The 23,227-nt window shown below is 37.7% G+C and overlaps 1 protein-coding gene across 11 annotated transcripts in view; it reads left to right on the top strand.

Moving 5' to 3' along the window:
• Positions 1-23,227, top strand: part of AKAP7 (A-kinase anchoring protein 7) — a 154,310-nt gene that overhangs the window by 21,194 nt on the left and 109,889 nt on the right. For 9 of the 11 annotated variants that reach the window (XR_010322906.1, XR_010322907.1, XR_002787577.2 and 6 more), the window contains 2 exons: positions 7,864-8,000; positions 18,171-18,307. Coding sequence is in view for 8 of the 11 variants with exons in the window: in XM_064290886.1 (XP_064146956.1) it covers positions 7,864-8,000; positions 18,171-18,307 (274 nt within the window). In the remaining 3 variants the exon portion in view is untranslated. The remainder of the gene's footprint in view (positions 1-7,863; positions 8,001-18,170; positions 18,308-23,227) is intronic. The other 2 variants (XM_064290881.1, XM_064290885.1) reach the window with 1 other exon arrangement.

The raw sequence follows: 23,227 nt of genomic DNA on the forward strand, positions 1-23,227 counted from the left end.
AATAGTTAGTACTTTCATGTATTAAGTTGCTTAATCTTCAAAACAACTCTGTGAGGTACCCGTTATTATTGTTCTCTAATATAGAGGCAGAAACTGAAGTAAAGAGATTTTTTTTTTGTTTTCTTGTACTTTTTTAAAAATAATTTTTATTGTGCTTTAAGTGAAAGTTTACAAATCAAGTCAGTCTGTCACATATAAGGTTATATACACCTTACTGCGTACTCCCATTTACTCTCCCCCTAATGAGTCAGTCCACTCCCTTCTTCCAGTCTCTCCTTTTGTGACTGTTTTGCCAGTTTCTAACCCTCTCTACCCTCCCATCTCCCCTCCAGACAGGAGTTGCCAATACAGTCTTAAGTGTCCACCCGATACAAATAGCTCACTCTTCATCAGCATCTCTCTCCAGCCCATTCTCCAGTCCCTTCCATGTCTGATGAGTAGTCTTCGGGAATGGTTCATGTCCTGGGCCAACAGAAGGTCTGGGGACCATGACCGCCAGGATTCTTCTAGTCTCAGTCAGACCATTAAGTCTGGTCTTTTTATGAGAATTTGGGGTCTGCATCCCACCGTTCTCCTGCTCCCTCGGGAGTTCTCTGTTGTGTTCCCTGTCAGGGCAGTCATCGGTTGTAGCTGGGCACCATCTAGTTCTTCTGGTCTCAGGATGATGTAAGTCTCTAGTTCATGTGGCCCTTTCTGTCTCGGGCTTATAGTTATCGTGTGACCTTGGTGTTCTTCATTCTCCTTTTTTCCAGGTGGGTTGAGACCAATTGATGCATCTTAGATGGCCGCTTGTTAGCATTTAAGACTCCAGATGCCGCACTTCAAAGTGGGATGCAGAATGTTTTCATAATAGAGTTTATTATGCCAATTGACTTAGAAGTCCCCTTAAGCCATAGTCCCTGAACCCCCGTCCTTGCTCCGCTGACCTTTGAAGCATTCAGTTTATCCTGGAAACTTCTTTGCTTTTGGTCCAGTCCAGTTGAGCTGACCTTCCCTGTATTGAGTATTGTCCTTCCCTTCATCTAAAGTAGTTCTTATCTACTAACTAATCAGTAAATAACCCTCTCCCACCCTTCCTCCCTCCCCCCTCTCGTAACCACAAAAGAATGTGTTCTTCTCAGTTTATACTATTTCTCAAGATCTTATAATATTGGTCTTATACAGTATTTGTCCTTTAGCATCTGACTAATTTCACTCAGCATAATGCCTCCCAGGTTCCCCCATGTTATGAAATGTTTCACAGATTCGTCACTGTTCTTTATCGATGCGTAGTATTCCATTGTGTGAATGTACCATAATTTATTTAACCATTCATCTATTGATGGACACCTTAGTTACTTCCAGCTTTTTGCTATTGTAAACAGTGCTGCAATAACATGGGTGTGCATATCTCTGTTCATGTAAAGGCTCTTATTTCTCTAGGATATATTCCAAGGAGTGGGATTTCTGGGTTGTATGGTAGTTCTATTTCTAACTTTTTAAGAAAACACCAGACAGATTTCCAAAGTGGTTGTACCATTTTACATTCCCACCAGCAGTGTATAAGAGTTCCAGTTTCTCTGCAGCCTCTCCAACATTTATTATTTTGTGTTTTTTGGATTAATGCCAGCCTTGTTGATGGAATCTCATCGTAGTTTTAATTTACATTTCTCTAATGGCTAATGATCGAGAGCATTTTCTCATGTGTCTGTTAGCTGCCTGAATATCTGCTTTAGTGAAGTGAGTGTTCATATCCTTTGCCCACTTTTTGATTGGGTTGTTTGTCTTTTTGTGGTTGAGTTTTAACAGAATCATACAGATTTTAGAGATCAGGCACTGGTCAGTGATGTCATAGCCGAAAATTTTTTCCCAATCTGTAGGTGGTCTTTTTACTCTTTTGGTGAAGTCTTTAGATGAGCTTAGGTGTTTGATTTTCAGGAGCTCCCAGTTATCTGGTTTCTCTTTGTCATTTTTGGTAATATTTTATATTCTGTTTATGCCTTGTATTAGGGCTCCTAACATTGTCCCTATTTTTTTTTCCATGATCTTTATTGTTTTAGTCTTTATGTTTAGGTCTTTGATCCACTTGGAGTTAGTTTTTGTGCATGGTGTGACGTATGGGTCCTGTTTCATTTTTTTGCAAATGAATATCCAGTTATGCCAGCACTATTTGTTAAAAAGACTATCTTTTCCTCAATTAACTGACACTGGGCCTTGGTCAAATATCAGCTGCTCATATGTGGATGGATTTATATCTGGGTTCTCAATTCTGTTCCATTGGTCTATGTGCCTGTTGTTGTATCAATACCGGGCTGTTTTGACTACTGTGGCTGTATAATATGTTCTAAAATCAGGTAGAGTGAGGCCTTCCACTTTCTTCTTCTTTTTCAGTAATGCTTTACTTATCCGGGGCTTCTTTCGCTTCCATATGAAGTTGGTGATTTGTTTCTCCATCACTTTAAAAAATGTCATTGGAATTTGGATCGGAAGTGCATTGTATGTATAGATGGCTTTTGGTAGAATAGACATTTTTACTATGTTAAGTCTTCCTATCCATGAGCAAGGTATGTTTTTCCACTTATGTAGGTCTCTTTTAGTTTCTTGCACTAGTACTTCGTAGTTTTCTTTGTATAGGTCTTTTACATCTTTGGTAAGATTTATTCCCAAGTATTTTATCTTCTTTATTTTATCTTCTTGGCGGCTACTGTGAATGGTATTGGTTTGGTGATTTCCTCTTCAATGTTCTTTTTGTTGATGTAGACGAATCCAAGTGATTTTTGTATGTTTATCTTATAACCTGAGACTCTGCCGAACTCTTCTGTTAGTTTCAGTAGTTTTCTGGAGGATTCCTTAGGGTTTTCTGTGTATAAGATCATGTCATCTGCAAATAGAGATAATTTTACTTCCTCCTTGCCAATCCGGATGCCCTTTATTTCTTTGTCTAGCCTAATTGCTCTGGCTAGGACCTCTAGTACAACGTTGAATAAGAGCAGTGATAAAGGGCATCCTTGTCTGGTTCCCGTTCTCAAGGGAAATGCTTTCAGGCTCTCTCCATTTAGAATAATGTTGGCTGTTGGCTTTGTAGAGATGCCCTTTATTATGTTGAGGAATTTTCCTTCAATGCCTATTTTGCTGAGAGTTTTTATCATGGATGGGTGTTGGACTTTGTCAAATGCCTTTTCTGCATCAATTGATAAGATCACGTGGTGTTTGTCTTTTGTTTTATTTATATGGTAGATTACATTAGTGGTTTTTCTAATATTAAACCAGCCTTGCATACCTGGTATAAATCCCACTTGGTCATGGTGGATTATTTTTTTGATATGTTGTTGAATTCTATTGGCTAGAATTTTGTTGAGGATTTTTGCATCTATGTTCATGAGGGATATAGGTCTGTAATTTTCTTTCATTGTGGTGTCTTTACCTGGTTTTGGTATCAGGGATATGGTGGCTTCATAGAATGAGTTAGGTAGTATTCCGTCATTTTCTATGCTTTGAAATAGCTTTAGTAGTAGTGGTGTTAACTCTTCCCTGAAAGTTTGGTAGAGCTCTGCAGTGAAGCTGTCCGGGCCAGCTTTTTTTTGTTGGAAGTTTTTTGATTACTGTTTCAATCTCTTTTTTTTGTTATGGGTCTATTTAGTTGTTCTACTTCTGATTGTGGTAGTTTAGGTAGGTAATGTTTTTCTAGGAATTCATCCATTTCTTCTAGGTTTGCAAATTTGTTAGAGTACAATTTTTCATAATCTGATATGATTCTTTTAATTTCAGTTGGGTCTGTTGTGATATGGCCCATCTCGTCTCTTATTCGGGTTATTTGTTTCCTTTCCTGTATTTCTTTAGTCAGTCTGGCCAATGGTTTATCAATTTTGTTAATTTTTTCAAAGAACCAGCTTTTGGCCTTGTTAATTCTTTCAATTGTTTTTCTGTTCTCTAATTCATTTAGTTCAGCTCTAATTTTTATTATTTGTTTTCTTCTGGTGCCTGATGGGTTCTTTTGTTGCTCGCTTTCTATTTGTTCCAGTTGTCGGGACAGTTCTCTGATTTTGGCTCTTTCTTCTTTTTGTATGTGTGCATTTATTGATATAAATTGGCCTCTGAGCACTGCTTTTGCTGTGTCCCAGAGGTTTTGATAGGAAGTGTTTTCATTCTCGTTGCATTCTATGAATTTCCTTATTCCCTCCTTAATGTCTTCTATAACCCAGTCCTTTTTGAGCAGGGTATTGTTCAGTTTCCAAGTATTTGATTTCTTTTCCCTGGTTTTTCTGTTATTGATTTCCACTTTTATGGCCTTGTGGTCTGAGAAGATGCTTTGCAATATTTCGATGTTTTGGATTCTGCAAAGGTTTGTTTTATGACCTAATATGTGATCTATTCTAGAGAATGTTCCATGTGCACTAGAAAAAAAGTATATTTTGCAGCTGTTGGGTAGAGTGTTCTGTATAGGTCTATGAGGTCAAGTTGGTTGATTGTTGTAATTAGGTCTTCCGTGTCTCTATTGAGCTTCTTACTGGAAGTCCTATTTTTCTCTGAAAGTGGTGTGTTGACGTCTCCTACTATAAGTGTGGAGGTGTCTATCTCACTTTTCAGTTCTGATAAAGTTTGTTTTATGTATCTTGGAGCCCTGTCATTGGGTGCATAAATATTTAATACGGTTATATCTTTTTGGCCAATTATCCCTTTAATCATTACGTAGTGTCCTTCTTTATCCTTTGTGATGGATTTAACTTTGAAGTCTGTTTTTTCAGAAATTAATATTGCTACTCCTGCTCTTTTTTGATTGTTGTTTGCTTGATATTTTTTTTTTCCATCCTTTGAGTTTTAGTTTGTGTCTCTAAGTCTAAGGTGTGTCTCTTGTAGGCAGCATATAGACGGATCGTGTTTCTTTATCCAGTCTGAGACTCTCTGTCTCTTTATTGGTGCATTTAGTCCATTTATATTCAGTGTAATTATAGATAAGAATGTGTTTAGTGCTGTCATTTTGATGCCTTTTTATGTGTGTTGTTGACAATTTCATTTTTCCACTTTTTTGTGCTGAGACTTTTTCTTTGTAAATTGTGTGTTCCTCATTTTCATAGTAATCGAATTTATGTTTGCTGAGTCATTATGTTTTTCTTTGTTTTTATTTTGAGTTATGGAATTGTTAGCCCTCTTTGTGGTTACCTTAATATTTGCCCCTATTTTTCTAAGTAAAAACCTAACTTGTTTCATCGTATATCGCCTTGTTTTCCTCTCCATATGGCAATTCTATGCCTCCTGTATTTAGTCCCTCTTTTTGATTATTGTGATCTTTTACATAATGAGAAGTAAAGAGATTTTATGTGACTTGTCTAAGATAATACAGCTGTTAAGTGGGAGCAAGGATTCTAACCCAGACATACTGGTTCTTGAATAGTATTTCAGTTGATTTCCATTTCCAGATTACCAATTTAATAACCAAAAAAACGCAAACCAAACCCATTGCCATCAAGTCGATTTCGACTCATAGTGACCGTATAGGACAGGGTAGAACTGCCCATAGTTTCCAAGGAGCGCCTGGTGGATTTGAACTGCCAGTCTTTTGGTTAGCAGCTGTAGCTCTTAACCCTTACCCACCCGGGTTTCCTAAGTTACTAACAGTGGGTAGAAATAGAGTATATGTGTATTTACAAGTAGATTTAAAATATATACCTCATTAGCGTATTTTGTAGCTTCTGCTTAAAATTAGTATATTTAGTTCATGTTGCTACAATCAAATGTAGAACCTTTTCTTAGATATTTAAAATGACAAACAGTTCAACAACATGTTAATTTGATTTTTTATACTAAAAAATATTGCGTAGGAAATAAAACCCAAAGGCCTCATTTAGGAGGCAATTCAGATAATGACCGTAATGCAGATGAAAATGCTTCAAACTATTTATCAATAGAATTTATAAAGTTCTGACAAGCCCACATGGGTAGAAGTAGCTAATAATACTTTACATTTTTAAATATGTATCCTCTATTTGTGGAGATACATCATTCATTAACTGCATTAATCATTAGGCATATCGTTGAGACATGCAATAGTGAAATGGATACTCAAACAGGCCAGGTTATTTTGCCGTAATTCATAACCAAACAGTTATTACCCAGGTCACCTTGCTCTTAATTGACCTCTGTCATCTAGATCTCACAAATACATGTTAGTCCTAGAAAGAAGTGTGTGTATCCCCAGAAACACTTAGTTTTTAAATTTTAAACATACAGTACTTTTTAAAAAAGAAATTAGCATTAAAATTCTCTTTGTATTATCCACTTAAAAATTCAGCTTACTATTAATATTTCAGAGAGAAATAGAATAAGAAAATCAGCTTTGCTCTGTGGTTTTGTGTGTAATATTAGCCAGTTATGCAGAACTCGAGTATCACTTTGGGTAGAGTAGGAAATACACTAGAAGAAGAGTTAAAAGGATCCAATTACCAGACTTGACTCGGATATCGAGCAGTTTTTAAAAGATTTTCTGGGCCTCTGTTTCATTATATGAAAATAAGGAGTTTGGTTAGATTTGAGTTGCATTGGGCTGTTGCCTCTATCCTGTGTTCCTAATGGTTGAGTCCAGACTTTTCTCTCAATCCTTTTTCAAGGTGTTGTGTGCCAAGTGACTACTATAGTCTGCTAGAATTGATTCCAAAGATGAAACAAACCTTATAGGATTGAATGTAATGTGCGGTAGCTCCTCCCCTCCTTCTCCTTTCTAAGATCTTACCTCAGAAACGAAATGTATTTGAATTTTTAGAAAATCTCTTGAGAGGCACTTGGTCAATGAATTTATTTGAAAATAAACTACAGTTCAAGAAGACAAGCCTGAAAATTCAGTTAATAGTAGTCTTGCATGCTTATGGAAGCCCTCTGATTAAAAAAAAAAAAAAAAAGCCCTCTGATAGAATCTGTGAAAAAGAAGGTGACAGCATTTCACATAGACTTGGTCATTTTTTCTGGAGGCATAGCTTCAGAATTAGAATTGTTGGTGTTGTAAACAAGTCTTTTAACGATGACTTTAAAAGCAGTACTCTTAAGTGCTTCCCAAACTATCCAGGTCAAGGACCCCCCCCCCAAAAAAAAAACAAACAAACTTGTTGCTGTCGAGTGGATTCCGATTTATATCGACCCAGTAGGACAGAGTAGAACTGCTGCATAGAGTTTCCAGGGAGTGGCTGGTGGATTCAAACTAGTGACCTTTTGTTTGCAGCCATAACTCTTAACCACTATGCCACCAGATCAAGGACCAGATTTTTTTTTACTTTCCTATTTGTTGCAGACTGATACTTTTGTAAACTGCAATAAAAAATGTATTATTAGAAAAACAATGTTTAGAAAGAAAGGCCTACAAGTAGAAGCCCAGGATTCAACCTACAAAATTACTCTCCCTAATTGCTTTGAAAGTTTCTAAAGCATTCTCTCAATTTTTGCAACAGTTTGTAGCGTGGCACCAGCCAGAAATTACTGAGTAGTACTCCTGCAAGTGGTTATGTTCTAGAAGTTACACATATATGTATAGAGGATCATTGAGAAAATTCTCTTTCCTAGCTTTATGAAAATTGTGACATGGGGGAGAGAATGGTCCAAGTTCAACTGGCCACTTATTTTTAAGTAAAGCTTTATTGGTACAGAGATGCACCCACTCATTTATGTAATGTCTTCGGAGGAATTGAATTGTTGGAACAAAGACCATGTGGTCTGCAAAGCCTAAAATATTTACTCTCAGGTTCTTGGCGGAAACATTTGTTAGTCCCTGCTTTAGATTAAAAAGTAACAATTGAGGATGACAGCTATTTATGTATTGCTTGTTTCCTGTTTTTTTCTTACTATATTTTCTTCGTTTAAATGTATTATACATGTTGTTGCTTGACTTTTTTCCTGTAGTCACTGATGTACCTCAACTAAATTTGAAGACAAATGAAGACAATGACTGTATCAGCAAAGATCAAATAAAGAAGAAAAAAAAGCATAAAGATTATCAACCCAACTATTTTCTCTCCATACCGATCACCAACAAAGAGGTGCTTTTTTTTTTAAAAAAAATTATTTTTACTATAAAGTTTTATGGTAAATTTTATTTAAGATTCACTAAATGCTTGTAAATTCACTTGTTCTCAGCTTCTGAGAGTCTTTGGTGGCATTTTAGCTGGGCTATACAGGGACTATTCCTATTTAAACAATATTGTTGTCGTCAGTTGCCCTTGTGTAGACTCAGAATCATGGCAACCTTTCGTACAACAGAATGAAACATTGCCTGGACCTGTGTCATCCTCGTAATCACCAGCATGTTTGAATCCATCATTGTGGCTACTGTTGTGCCAGTCAGTCTCACCAAGGGTCTCTCATGGCCTCGTTGGCTCTCTGCTTCACAAAGCATGTTGTCCTCCTCTAGCAATTGATCCCTCTTGATGACATGTTCAAAACAAGAGAATCACAATGTTCTGTTGTAATTCATAAGATTTTCATTGGCAAATTTTCGGAAGTAGCTCACCAGGTCTTTCTTTCTAGTCTGTCTTAGTCTAGAAGCTCTGCTGAACCCTATCCATTGTGGGTGACCCTACTGGTGTTTGAAATACGAGGTGGCTTAACTACTGACATCATTGCAACACGCATACCACCCCAGCATGACAAACTAACAGATGAGTGGTGGATTTAAACAGTAGGAATATATTTGAACAATAATTTTGAAAAAAATCTTATTTCAGCAATCATATTTAAACAATAATTTTGCAAAAACTACTTGAAAAATTGTTGCCAGGTGGTGTGTCAAGGTTTTGTTCACTATACCCAAGTAACCCTTCAGAAGCAGAGAGCAGGGACTAGGTAGGAAAAGAGGATTCTGAAATCTCTGCTGTAAAAGTACACTGGGGGTGTTTTGCTGTTTAGCCCTGTTGAGATAGTGATAATTGCAACATAGTTTCTTTAAAAATTACTCATTATTGTATTAATTTAATATTGTGTGATATACTTGCCAGAAATCTATCAAAGATCTGGAAAATGCAGTATGAAGAATAGAAAAGAAATGGGACCAGCTAATTGGTCCACACTGAGAAATACTTATGTGTGGTTGAGGAGGAAAACTGCAGTAGCTCGTTAAAACTGTTAGAGTAATGAGGTAGGAATTATAATGCCTCAGGAAAGAACACTCTCTTGGAAGACTGGCTGTTTTTACATCTTGGCCCAATTTAAGAGATAGATCTGAATTTCTGTTTGATCTTGGGTTGTAATTTTCTTTTTACCTGGCATATTTTCAGGTTGCTTCTCCCCTTTTTAACTAGAGTATCTTCAGTTTGGTGATTGCTTAAAAAGTTAAAATATAGAATTACGGTATGACCCAGCAATTCCACTCCTAGGTATATACCCAGAAGACCTGGAAGCAGAAACTCAAACAGATAGTTGTACACCAGTGTTCACTGCAGTATTATTTGCTAGAGCTAGAAGGTAGGAATACGCCAAGTATCCAACAGTAGATGAACGGATAGACACAATGTGGTATATCCATATAATGGAATATTATTTAGCCATAAATGAAGTTCTGACACATGCCATGGTTTGATGAACCTTAAAAGCATTGTGCTGAGTGAAATAAATCAGACACAAAATGACAAATACTGTCTGATCCCACTTATATGAAATACCTAGATAAGCCAGATGCAGAGATAGAAAAGTGTATCTAGTGGTTCCCAGGGGCTGGGGGAGGGGAACGCGAAGTTATTGCTTAAGGAATGCTGAGTTTCTGTTTGGGTGATGAAAAAAATCTGGAAATGTAGAATGGAGATGGCTGTACGACATAATAAATATGATGAATGTCACTGACTTGCACACTTAAAAATTGTTAAAATGGCCATTTTTTTTTTACATATGTTTTACTGCAATTAAAAAAACATAAGGGCAAAAAAAGGAAAAATAAATTCTGTTGGGGAATTTGGAAATACCTAGTTGGTAAGACACTGTTTAGCTGGGGAGAGACGATACATAAAAAGAGAGAAATTACCTAGTAATACCAGATTTTAGAATTTGGTGCCATAATGAAGCATGTTCTGCCTTTATTGTGTGTATTTGATTCTTATGGTGCATTAACAATACAATAGTCCATGAAAGTGTTTATGTATTACAGAGTTTAATGTAACTGATGATTATATATTAAAATATTTACAAGTTATTTGGATAGGTTTTCTCTGAAGTTTAGGATCACGTGTACATATAGAAATTAGAAGAAAGCAAGAACCAGAGGGTGGCACTGTTTTAGTCAGCAGTTAGACGGAAGCCGGGTTGTAAGAAAACTGAATATTAAATAGATGAAGAGACTTCCCTCAGGACACATGATTTGTAATTGGAAGAGAATCCAGGTTCTTTATTTTGATTTGTTGCTTAGAGATTTTCCCATCACAGAGTCTCTCAATAGGGATGTTGTTTGATAAGCACTTCTATGTATTGCTTTAATTAGGCTATTCGTTTTATGTTTCTCCCTTCACGCCTCTGTACTTTGCTCCCATGGTAGACCAAAAACCAAAACAAATCTGTTGTTGTAGAGTCGATCCTCACAGGGCCCTAAAGGACAGCGTAGAACTGCCCCATAGAGTTTCCAAGGAGAGGCTGGTGGATCTGAACTGCTGATTTTCTGGTTAGCAGCCTGAGCTCTTAACCACTGCACCATCAGGGTTCCTCCCATGGTAGACTAGACAACAACTCTGTATTATCCTCCTTCACCTGTTCCTATTCCCATTCTCGCCTTGTTCTGGCTTCTCACCTGTTCCAGAGAAGATTGGTGGGCTGATGTTGTGGTGGGATAAAGTAGGTGGGGAAAAGGACAGAGTGGAAAGAGGACAGAGAAATTTTTTCCTTCCACTACTTAGTTCTGGTCGATGATAAGATTTGGGTCACAAGGGTGATGGAAAGGAGATGAGAGAATACTGTCTGCCACTCTAGAATTCACCCTTCAAGCTTCTGTAGGCTTTGTTTCTGCCTTTCAGCCTCTGTGAGGGTGTGTAGATAGTGGAAAGAGGGCAGGCTTTGGAATCCCACAGGCCTTGTTAGAACGCCAGCTGGGTCACCAACTTCCCTGTGGTGAGGTTACCTACTTTCAATGAGTTTCAGTTTCTTCAGGTATAAAATGGAAATGATAATACCTACCTCAAATGATTTTTTTCTAAATTCAAATCTGGGTGTGTCATCTACCAGTTTATACACTTCAGCATTTTCCCATTAATAGTAAGATAAAGACAAACTCCTTACCATGTTTCATGAAGTTCTGTTAGTGCGGCCTTCTCCACCTCAGCCAGCATCTTCTCTTCTGTCTCCAGTATTCTTGCTTGAGCCCCTCTGGCCTTCCTTGAACACTGCCACATTTCCTCCACCCTGGGGAAAACATTATCTGGCTGAAAGTTTCTTTCTTCCCTTGGTTTTGTTAATGCCAAAATCTCGGCTCAAACCTCTCCACCCCTGACCACCCTGACTCGGTTACCCTCCCCAGTCCCCAGCTAAAGGCTTTCATAGATTTCCTTTTGTCGTTTGTCATCTTTGCAACTTGACGTTGGTTTGTCTTCCTTGAAAGGCTTTTAGCTCATTCCCAATACCTTGAAAAGTGCTTGGCTGAGAGTAGTCACAAAAAATGCTGACATTCCAGGACCTAAGAGGTGTTTCTGGCATACCAAGTTACAACTGGAACATTTAATAACAATAAATACAGTGTTACAAATGCTGGCTTTATAATAGAGATTCAACAGCAGTTATTTGTTTTGAGGGGGATATGATGATTTGTAATAGTGGGGAATGTAGTTTCAAATGACCGTGAAACCAAATGATTTAATGTTTCCCTCTCAAGAGGCTTATTTGTAGTAACAGAAAGTTTACATACAGATATGAGGAGGAGACATAGCAACCGGACAAGAGCAGGAGGTATATCTTCCATGAGCATGAGCACCTTTTTTTTGTTTGGTTTAAAGCACCTAATAACAACTCTCTTTTAAAAGCAGATACAAGCTTTTGTGGGAAGGCCTGGGAAAAGAAGTACTATTTATAACCTTGTTTCAATGAGAGACTGTATTCCTGCAAGCTCCAATTAAGTGACCTGCAAACAAACATTTGGAAGCTTGCACATTCACAATGAGTTGCTCTACTTTTGGCCTCTGTTTTTTGGCATCTAGTTTTAAAGAGCTGAGTGTTCACCCTTCCATGGGTGTTTGATTTTTAAACACATACTTAAAAGTTTGGCATTCTTTTTTTAATGGAAAATCATGATTTCATATTTCCATGAATTAGCATTTAAAAATAAATTAGAATGTAAAAAATCTTAATTGTGATTAGATAAAAAAGTATGTTTCTCTACTGCCTGCAATTATACATTAGTTTAAAAATAAGGGAAAAAAAAATGTCAATGGAGTTCTAAATCCTAAATGTCTCGTAAATGGCTAGAATTGTTTAATTATTCATTCTAGCCAGATTTACCCACGTGTTGGCTTTACATGCTTTCTTACTAGGGCTAATAAATACAAGGTAGATCAACACTGAAAACATGCAAGGAAACAATCAGAAGCTGATGGAAATTAGGAATTTGTTAATTTTTTTGATAAGATTATTTTTTATGATAATGGAAAATATGAATTTTTTAGGAGTTTTAAAGGACGTTTGTTACATTTAATTCTACATTTCATCATTTTGTAATGTCAAAATTGTTGGCCTTATGAAAATACGGAAAGTAGATTTATGTGTTCTAGAAAATGTTAGTAAAAATATTTGGTATCATGTACATTTTAGGCACTTGGTAGACATTAAAAATTCTCCTGCTTTTGGGGTTGATTTTTTTACTCTTACTCCAGTTACTGCTGTATCGTCAGTTTTTCAAGTTCTTTTCATTGTTGTAGACATATAAGGAAAATAAGTTCAACTTTGAGGAAAAGTTAGGCAGCAAGTTGATGTGATAATTCTCATAGATCTTAATGAGGCAGCAAATTTAGGAACGATCTATTTAAGAGCTTACAGGACTTTTAGAAATAATGTCAAAAGATGAGGTCAAAGAAGTTCTCTTACTGTGTGCTAGAATGTAACTCCGTTCCTTCATGCAGAAATACGCTAACTTGATGGCATTTTCTTTGAACTCCTGTGCTTTGAGTCAGAAAGCTTAAAAGATATAAAAATGAATTTTCTAATTGGATTATTTTTAGGTATGAGGAATATGGCTTAGCAGTGACTGCCAGCAGATGGGTGTCTCTTTTTATTATTTTAATTCAAAGATATTACTCAATGATTGAAATCTTAGTTCCTCTCAGTGTCATATTTAAGTATGACTGTAGTATATTAGGTTTTATAAACATGCATTGTGCAATACTGCCAGTGACAGGATTGTGGTGACAGATAAGAATCAGTGGTTTTATAGACCTTAAACAGTAGCTGTAAAAATTAGTTTACTTTGGCCTTTAATGACTTTTTTTTTTTTTTTAAACATACAGAGAGGGCTTTGAACTATTTTTCTTTTACCTTTTAAAAGCTATAATTAGGAATAAAAGGCATTTAAAAAAATCTTCAGATATCAGGGAATATATAAATAAACCTGGAGCATCAAACATAGTTAGAAATGTAATACTTGATTAGATTAGCTTTAAAATTTTTATTGGTTTGAAGTTAATCTTGTATTACATGTACTGTGTTATTTGAGGATCCCTGGTTAAGCGCTCGTCTGCTAACCAGAAGAGCAGCAGTTTGAACCTACCAGCCACTCCATGGAAGAAGGATGTGGCAGCCTGCTTCCATAAAGAGTACAGCCTTGGAAATCCTGTGGGGCAGTTCTACTCTGTCCTGTAGGGCCACTATGAGTCGGCATCAAATCCACGGCAATGAGTTTTGTTTTGGCATTTTGGAAAAATGGTAGTCTTCAAACTGTGTTGCCGTTTTTAATTTGCAATCTTACAAGCTGCTGGATAACTCAAGGATACTAATGGTCTAAAAACTATCCTACCATGTAGGGAATGGCACTAAAAGACTGAATATACAAGTAGATGGAATTTTGAATATTGTCCTGAATTTATATGTAATTAGTATTTGAACTTAGAATGAAGACTAAGGTGCTGTGAAAATGCAACACAGGTGTGAGTAGCATTTCCCCTCCCCAGATGTGACAACCAAAAATATCTTAAGACACTTCCAAAATGTTCCTGGGACTCAAAAGTGCCCTGGGTAGAGCACTTATTTAAACAATACTGGCAGTGCTGCATACCTTGTATTAGGCAAATGGTGTAGCACTTACAGAGTACCTTTATATAGCTTATCTAAGAGTGCCTGAATGGTGCAAACAGGTAAGTGCTCAGCTGCTAACTGAAAGGTTGACAGTTCAAACCTATGCAGAGGCCTGGTGGTCTGCTTCTGAAAGGTCACAGCAATGAAAACCCTATGTAGTATGGTTCATTTTACTTGGATCCACAATTAACACTCATGGAAGCAGCAGCCAGGAAATCAAACGACGTATTGCATTGGGCATATCTGCTACAAAGGACCTCTTTAAAGTGTTGAAAAGCAAAGATGTCACTTGGAGGACTAAGGTGTGCCTGACCCAAGCCGTGGTATTTTCAGTCACCTCATATGCCCGTGAAAGCTGGAAAATGAATATCGAAGACTGAATAATTGGTCTCTTCGAATGATGGTGTTGGTGAAGAATATTGAATATACCATGAACTGCCAGAAGAATGAACAAATCTGTCTTGGAAGGAGTACAGTCAGAGTGCTCCTTGAAAGTGAGGATAGCAAGACTTTGTTCTTTGAACAAGTTATCAGGAGGGACCAGTCCCTGGAGAAAGACGTCATGCTTGGTAGAGTAGAGGGTCTGCGAGAGAGTGGAAGACCCTCAGTGAGATGGATTGACGCAGTGGCAGCAACAATGGACTCAAGCATAGCAATGATTGTAAGGACGACACAGGACCAGGCAGTCTTTTGTTCGGTTGTACATAGGGTTGCTATGAGTTGGAAGCGATTTGGTGGCTTCTAACAACAACAACAAAATTTTATAGTTGAAGAAGAAAGGAAGCCTCAGTGAGATTAATTGATTTGTATGGGTATTATACCTGTGGCAGACCTGAAGCTAAAACCCAGAGTTTCTTTCCCAAGTTCAGCACCGTTGATGTATGTATCACTATCTTATTTAACAGAGTTTTCATTCTAAGCCACTTTTTCAAGATAAATCAGAATAACCATTTATACTAAAGTTTGAAGATGTATATTGTTTTAAGGTGTAATATTTTTGAGCACTTACTGTTTACTTGACACTGTGCTAGGCCCTTTAAGTATGTACCTGGATCCTCTTGAACTGCTCTGTTCCCTTAAGCCAGTCTCAGCACTCTACTGCACCTAAGAGAAAAACCCTCAAAAATTGAAATTTAAAATCATCGAAGAGTAACGTAGACTTACTCTTAAGGCTTTTATTGGGAGGGCTAGTGTGTTACATAGTAAGACTTCCTACAAAAACACCCCTTTAAATGTCTCCTTTCACTTGATGTTTCATCCTTAAGTCAATACCCACACCTCTGCCCCTCTCTTTGCTCCCTCTCGAAAACAGACAAACTCCTCCCAGCTCTGTTGGCTCTTTTCTTACTCTACTGCTCTCTAGTTCTCCCTCCTCATTCTCACCCCTCCCAGATCTTTTCCTCCAGGTATCTTCCTCATCTTTTTTTCATGCATCATAATTTATACCTTTCTCAAGTTCCCTTGCTTTCGTAGGTACATGAACTTGGAGACATCTTTTAATTTTTCTGTGTTTCAGTTTATCTTACTAGCGATAATACCCATTATCTACCTTACTGAATTGCCCAGAGACTTCAGTGAGCTTGTGTAGGCTTCGTAAGTAAGTGTATGTAAAATGCTTACTATAGTGCCCAGAACTAGTGAGCACACGATAAAAGTTCGTTGCTCTTGCTGTTGCTGTTCAAATATTGTTTATTATTATTATTATTACCAGGCATTATGGTGAGACAGCAGGATAGAAGAAGTAGACAGTGCCCTCAAGGAGTTTACAATTTAGTTTTATCTATATAAAGTAGGGAGCCCTGGTGGCACAGTGATTAAGAGCTTGGCTGCTAACCAAAAGGTTGGCAGTTGTGAATCCACCAGCTGCTCCTTGGAAACTGTATGGGGCAGTTCTGCTCTGTCCTGTAGGGTCACTATGAGTCTGAATTGGCTCGATGGCAATGGGTATATAAAGTACAAGGAGCCCTGGTGGCACTGTGGTTAAACAGTTGGCTGCTAATTGAAAGGTTGGCAGTTCTAACTCACCAAACAGCTCCATGGACGAAAAACCTGACAATCTACTCATGTAAAGATTACAGACTAGAAAACCCTACTCTGTCACATGGGATCACTATGAATTGAAATTAACTCAGTGGCATTCCACAGTGCATACAGTAGAGAACTGTGACTCCTATAAAGACCTTTGCAAACTGGTATGTTAAGAATGTTTTATTTATCAGTCTATCAGTATTTCTTACTGGGTGTTATAGAACGAATATCTTGCCTTAATTAATTATTTTAAGTTGTTGTGTAACTTTCTACGGTAAAACATTGTGTCCTGTGTGAGTGTTTTCTAGATTTCAAGGAGTAGAGAAGTGCTGAGGTTATTTTGAATTATGCTGATTTGTTGTAAAGATACACTGGAAGTCAGATCCCAGGACAGAATCTCATGATTTGCTCAGTCACATTCCATAGATAACAGAAACATTGTTCTACTCAGCTACTCTAGTATCAGCATAGTTCTCTATGCTCATGATTCAGTTTTTTTTTTTTTCTTTGCTTCTGTTTTTATTGACTCATCTTTTACTGCTAGTTCCTGCTCTTCTTTTTTCTCTCTTACTAATTTTGCTGCTTAAGGGCTTCTGTTGCCTCGTGGTGTCTGTGTGCTTTTTTTAAGAGAGGATACAATTAGCTTACCAGGTATTGTAATTTTCATGGCCTCCTTTGGAAGACACCAACATTTAGAAGCGGACTAGACTTGAGATCCAGCTGGGAGTGGAGGCAGGAGAATGCGTCATTCCTCTTCCTGTTTCAGAGGAGTAGGTACTGGAGAGAAGGCAGATGAGTGACCAGGTCTGGATACAAATTTTAATGGTTTCTCCGACATACACATAAAGACTTCTCTGCAACTCTATCACCAAGGTTATGTTTCTTCTCACATGTCTAGAAAAATGACAATAGTTATTCCTGTTGACATTTTTACTGTCCTAAAAAAATGTTAAAGGCTGTAAGGAGTGGGTTCTTCGACACATGCACTTGGAGGCCAGTAAATATTACTTCCAAGAGAAATGAAATGTTACCTGATGGTTTGACCTTTCTGTGGCAAGAATAAAACATTTTTAGGAAAGATCATAGTTTTGGTGAACCATGGTGACTATTCCAAGGACAAGTTTCTGAAAAGATGCATGATCACCGAGAGTCTTTTCACTCAACCAATGATTCCGTCTATAAAATGAGGGTGTTGGGCTTGGTGCTATTACGATGGACAAGTACTGTGTGATTTTTTTAACTTATAGATCCTGTTGAGCCTTCCAAATCAGTTATCCAGGGTATTTGAGAAGAGTAGGCAAGTAGATAAGCATTTGTTTAGGTGAAGAATCTTGACATAAAACTAGATGGTGCCCAGCTACCACCACTGACTGCTTTGACAGGGATCACAATAGAAGGTCCCAGACAGAGTGGGAGAAAAATATAGAACAAAATTCTAACTCAAAAAGGAAGATCAGACTTGCTGGCCTGACAGAGACTAGAGAAACCCTGAGAGTATTGCCCCCAGACACCCTTTTAGCTCAGTAATGAAGTCACTCCTGAGGTTTACCCTTCAGCCAAAGATTGGACAGGCCCATAAAACAAAATGAGACTAAAGGGGAACACCAGCCCTGGGGTAAGGACTAGAAGGCAGGAGGAGACAAGAAAGCTGGTAATAGGAAACCGAAGGTTGAGAAGGGAGAGTGTTGACATGTTGTGGGGTTGTTAACCAGTGTCATAAAACAATGTGTGTACTAACTGTTTAATGAGAAACTAGTTTGTTCTGTAAATCATCATCTAAAGTACAATAAAAAAAAAAAAACGCCCCCCAAAAGAACAGAATCTTGGTATTGTTCTAATTTTGGCTGTTCCGTATTTTTCTTTTTGATTTACATTTTGCCATGGAAATGTTTTCTTACCTAATCTCTAATTTTTTGTATGTATGTGAGTAGATTACAAAAGGAATTAAGATCCTGCAAAATTCGATAATACGACAAGATAAGCGACTGGCCCAAGCAATGGTTGGTGATGGTTCCTTTCATATTACCCTGCTAGTGATGCAGTTATTAAATGAAGATGAAGTAAACGTGTGAGTAATATATGTTTCTTGAATATTGTTATCTAAATTATTATGTTAATATGAGTAAACATAGGAGAACCCAAAGAGGCATTGAAATTCTAAATAAGTATTCTTTATTTCTAATTAATAACGAGTGCACACAATTAGCTATGTAAATATTCTTCTTAACCTAGACTTTTTCACTATGTTATTATAATCAAAAGGTAGCCCTTGGTTATGCAGTTGTTTTCTCATGCTAATTATGTAAGTATACTTACATCATTTAGGCTATGTAGTCTGACCAGGAGGGACTGATCCTTGGAGAAGGACATCATGCCTGGCAGAGGGTCGATGAAAATGAGGAAGACCCTCAACAAGATGGATTGACACAGTAGCTGCAACAGTGGGTTCAAACATAATGATTGTGAGGATAGCACAGGACTGGGCAATGTTTTGTTCTGTTATACATAAGGTCGCTATGAGTTGGAAACAACACCTAACAAAAACAGCAGCAGTCTGACCATTTAAGTTAGGACTCTAGGTACAGATTTCTGGAAGCAAGGCACAACTAACTACCTCTTAGTAACTGATGTTATTAACTGTTAGAGCTGCCATTCCACTAGGCTAGTGGACAGCTACAGTTTTACCTCAGTCATTTTTAGAGTCCCTGTAACCTGTCATCCAAGAGTCGTACCGTAAAGGTTGAGGGTAAGGCAATTGTTTACCGCTTTCCAATCTGGAGTGCAGAAACCTTGCCTTTCCTCCAATATTTTGGGTCACTCTGTCAGTACTTATGATTCCTCCTTTCCCTGGTACGTGTTTTATAGCCCTCTTGATTTTTCCAAAAAGGCTAAGCTCTGGAAAACCAAAGCTAGAATGAATTGAATGTTACTTTTTTTTTTTTTCTACCCTCACGTATATGTCTTCTGTGGGAGTGAAGAACAAGGCTTGAATTGAGAAGGGGGTAAGCAAAAGGGAAAATAAAAGGGAGAAAAGGAAATAAGTTAATAACTCAAAATAACCAGCCAGATTATGAGAAGCCCTTGAGCACTCTGCAGGGGCAGAGAGGGCTAGAAGATTGTACTTAACTTACTTTGGCTGATCACTCTGCCAGTGTGGGGTGGGGGTGGGGTGGTGAATGCTTTGGTGCTCTTAAAAAAAAGAGAAGCCAAGGACGATGTGAACCAGGAAGATAAAAAGCTGAGGAAAAGGAGTAGTGGTCAGTATGTGTTAGAATGGAGGAGTAGGGGTAAGCATTGAGGTTGTGTATAGGATGGTAAGTAGGAGACAATGAAGCAGCAACAAATTAAGATCTTTGGTGCGGTCAGTGAAAGCAGAGACAACTCTGAGAAGGGATGTGCCCAAGAGGATGTTGGATAGTGGGCAGAGAGAGCAAAGGCAAAGGAAGAGGCATGACACAGACACAGTGTGCTGGTTCCCCTTTTGGGATTAATTCTAGCCTCCAGTGTTGGGGCAGAGAGCTAGGAGTGACAGAAACACTGATTGGCTTGGGCTTCTTAGGGTGTAGCTGGGGAAAACTGTAAGCTCTTTAGAGAAGTTCCTCTTCAACTAATACTGGAAGGATGTGGTATTAACTAGGTTGAGCGAGGTTCCTAGCAGATGGGCCTGAGGTAGTTCCTTATTCCTTACTGCCTATACAAGGTATAGATGGATTCAGAAGTTGCCTGTGCATGGGTGGGAGAACTTGGAAGTTCAGAGAGAATCAGTGGAGCAGAAGGAGTTGGGTGAGGTCCAAGCTTGATCGGAGACCCGGGCAGGGATTTTATGCTTCAGAACTAGGTACTGTTGTACAGAGAAAAAGGCATGCTCTCAGTGGGCACCAGTGTAGGGCATCCAAGAATATGACCACACCAGCCTCCCTTCCCCTTGAAATCTCTGAGAAGACCAAAGACCAAAGATCTTCCTTAATCCTATTACAAGGGTATTCAGACTTTCTTGGGAAGGAGGTAGGAGAGGGCAGGGTGACCCTTTGCCAAGGGTAAAGCAGTTCTGAAAGGAAGTCTGAATTAAATGAATAATTATACCCCCAAGAGGCCTTTTTAAACCAGAAAAGACTGAGTTACTGTTGACAGAGAGAGAAGCAGGAGAGACTGGGCCACTAGAAATATAAATGACTTTTTGTATCTCAGTAGCCTCTACTGATGAACGCATAATTGACTATAAATACTGTTATGCAGTGGGTTTGGGGTGAGGCGGGCAGGTACGTTCACGATATAGAAATGTTTACAGCTCTCAGTGTGAGCGGAGCTACCCCTTCTAGGAGAACTTTGGAAATATTTGGGGGGGCATTTTTGGTTGTCACAATTACTGAGGAGTGCTACAGGCATTTTGTGGGCAGGAGTCAGGGCTGCTAAACCACCTATAGTACCTGAGGGAATTCTGAACTAGGAAGAACTGTCTTGCTCTAAATTCCAATATCACCTGTTGAAAAATACTGCACAGGGCACAGTAACCTTCTGAGTCATTCAGTCCTGTGTTTCACCGTGTTTGCAAATACATGTCATTTTTATGTAAAAAACTAAATGCTTGAGCAGTTAAAATAGCATCCTTACACTACTTAATGATACTGGGAGTAGTATCTATACTGGAAAATGATGGCTGGATATTTACAATTTAGTAATTACTCTTGACTAAGTTATAATGAAAAATCTAAGAAGTAACTAAAGTTCGCTCTCAGACGAGATAGTATTTTGCAGCTCAACCAATATTAATTAACTATGTATAAGATATCGAGCTAGCTGCTTTGGGGAAAATAAAGATGAATTTGGAATGGATCTTGTGTTCGCTCACGGATTATACAGTTTAGTTGAATAGACACTATATGAATTTAAGTGATTAGATATAAAATGTTAATGGGATTTAAAAGAAGAGAGGATTTACTTCTAGTTTGGGCAAATCAGGGAAGTGTTTGTGGCAGGGTGTCAACTTCTTACACACACCCACCCAACACAGTGATGGTAATATTCAAGGTGTGCTCTCACTTTGGGCAGCTGTATAATGAGAGAGAAAGTGATTAGCTTTTCTGCTAAGACATTGTTTATATGAAGGACTTTTTTTTTTTTTAATGTCTAAGATTTTATTTTTATCTTTCATCCTATACTACATAATATGCTACCCATCTAAATTGTCTGTTTTTTGACCAATAGTTATTCTTGCTTTTCAAAGCCTATTGTGATCATATTTTAGGTATTTAATAAGGGACTGATAAGTGGATTGGATATGGAGTGTGCAGAGACATTTTTTATAACCATAAATTTCCTCAGATAGACACCACCTAAGATCTTTTGTGTCCTCATAGTGTAGAAGAAAGGAATTGAATTACATTAAGCCAAACCCAGCTGCTGATTTGGAAAGATATCTGTGCTGTCTTAGCTTTAAATACAGCCTGTCGATCTGAACTCCATTTTCAGAATTGTCTCTTCTACATGCATATACTTTCTAGTCATTTTACTGTAAAGGAAATTCTCTCCATAAGCCCTTCTTGAAAACACGTTCTATTTAAAAGAATTTGACAGTTAGTGGGACTTATGATTCTTTCTAACTGTGTGATTCAGTGACCTCTCATTAGGACAAATTTATTGATTTATTATACTGGAGAAATTAAAAACTGGGCTGCATGTAGATCATCTGTACTTTTTTAAAGAAAAATAGGATATATAATTCACTGTCTGTGAAAAGCCCTAGCCCTTAGCTTTAGCGTATAATTTCATTTAAAGCAAGTAACTTGAGGTCCCACAACTTACCATAGGTGTACCAGAAGTGTGTTCTGTTATCACCTGCTTTAGTTCACAACACAGAATGAAGGACAATATTGTAGGCATATGTACACTGCGTCTTTTTAGACGAACAGAAATAACATGAAAGAACAGATTTAGGATGTGGATATGGAGGTACAGTGACAAGTGTTGACATTTCCAAAGCTGTCGTTAAGTACTGCACATTATGTTACTACAGAGTAATGAGACTTAGTATGGAAGCCAGGGATGAAAATCGGCTAAAAACTATATACATACGATTGCCTTGAGATAATCTTTAAGCCTTGAACCAAAAATATATCCTGAAGTCTTCTTAAAACCAACAATAGCTTAGCTTAACTGGTAAAGATTGTGTTCCTTGAGTGTTGGGATCTTATTAAGATCTGTCTCTATGAGATCAAATTGACAATAGCAACTCCAATAGATTAGGTAGGAACCTTAGGAGAGTGTGTTTATGTTAATGGAGGAGGAACAGCTTGGAAAAGGAGGGTGAGAATGGTTGGACAACTTGAAGAATGTAATTAATGTCACTGAATTGTACATGTATAAATTGTTGAATTGGTCTGTGTTGTGCTGTGTATATTCTCAACAACAAAAATAAAATTATATTAAAAACATATATGATGACTAGAAATATAAAAGATCTAGAAAAATACCCGCTCCCCCCATATTTGACATGTAACTATTGGTGAACAAATCATTGATCAAAATAATTTAATTGAGGTTCACCTCTGAGTACTAAGAATGTGTCTGTTTCTTTTGTGAGTAATTGCTGCCCTCTAGTGGTACATGGAAACTCCCGTGGCGTAGTAGTTAAGAGCTGCGGCTGCTAACCAGAGTCGGTAGTTTGAATCTGCCAGGCACTCCTTGGAAACCCTGTGGGGTAGTTCTGCTTGTCCTATAGGGTTGCTATGAGTCAGAATTGACTAGAGGGCAATGGGTTTTTTTTTTTTTTTGGTTTTAGTGTTATATATTTTTTCATAGTAAAGTACCTGTACCAAAATTCTCTTCAGGATGGAAATACTAATCCTAATTTTCAAAATATTCCAAACCTGATAATGTCTAATTCACGAATATAGTAGTCATTTGTTTTTATGAAGAAAAATAAAGCATTTGAAACACAGAGAGTAACCCTGTAATCACATAGCCTAAACAGGTATAACAAACTTATTTT

Source organism: Loxodonta africana, chromosome 1 (genome assembly GCF_030014295.1).
Source record: "Loxodonta africana isolate mLoxAfr1 chromosome 1, mLoxAfr1.hap2, whole genome shotgun sequence".
Taxonomy (NCBI): domain Eukaryota; kingdom Metazoa; phylum Chordata; class Mammalia; order Proboscidea; family Elephantidae; genus Loxodonta; species Loxodonta africana.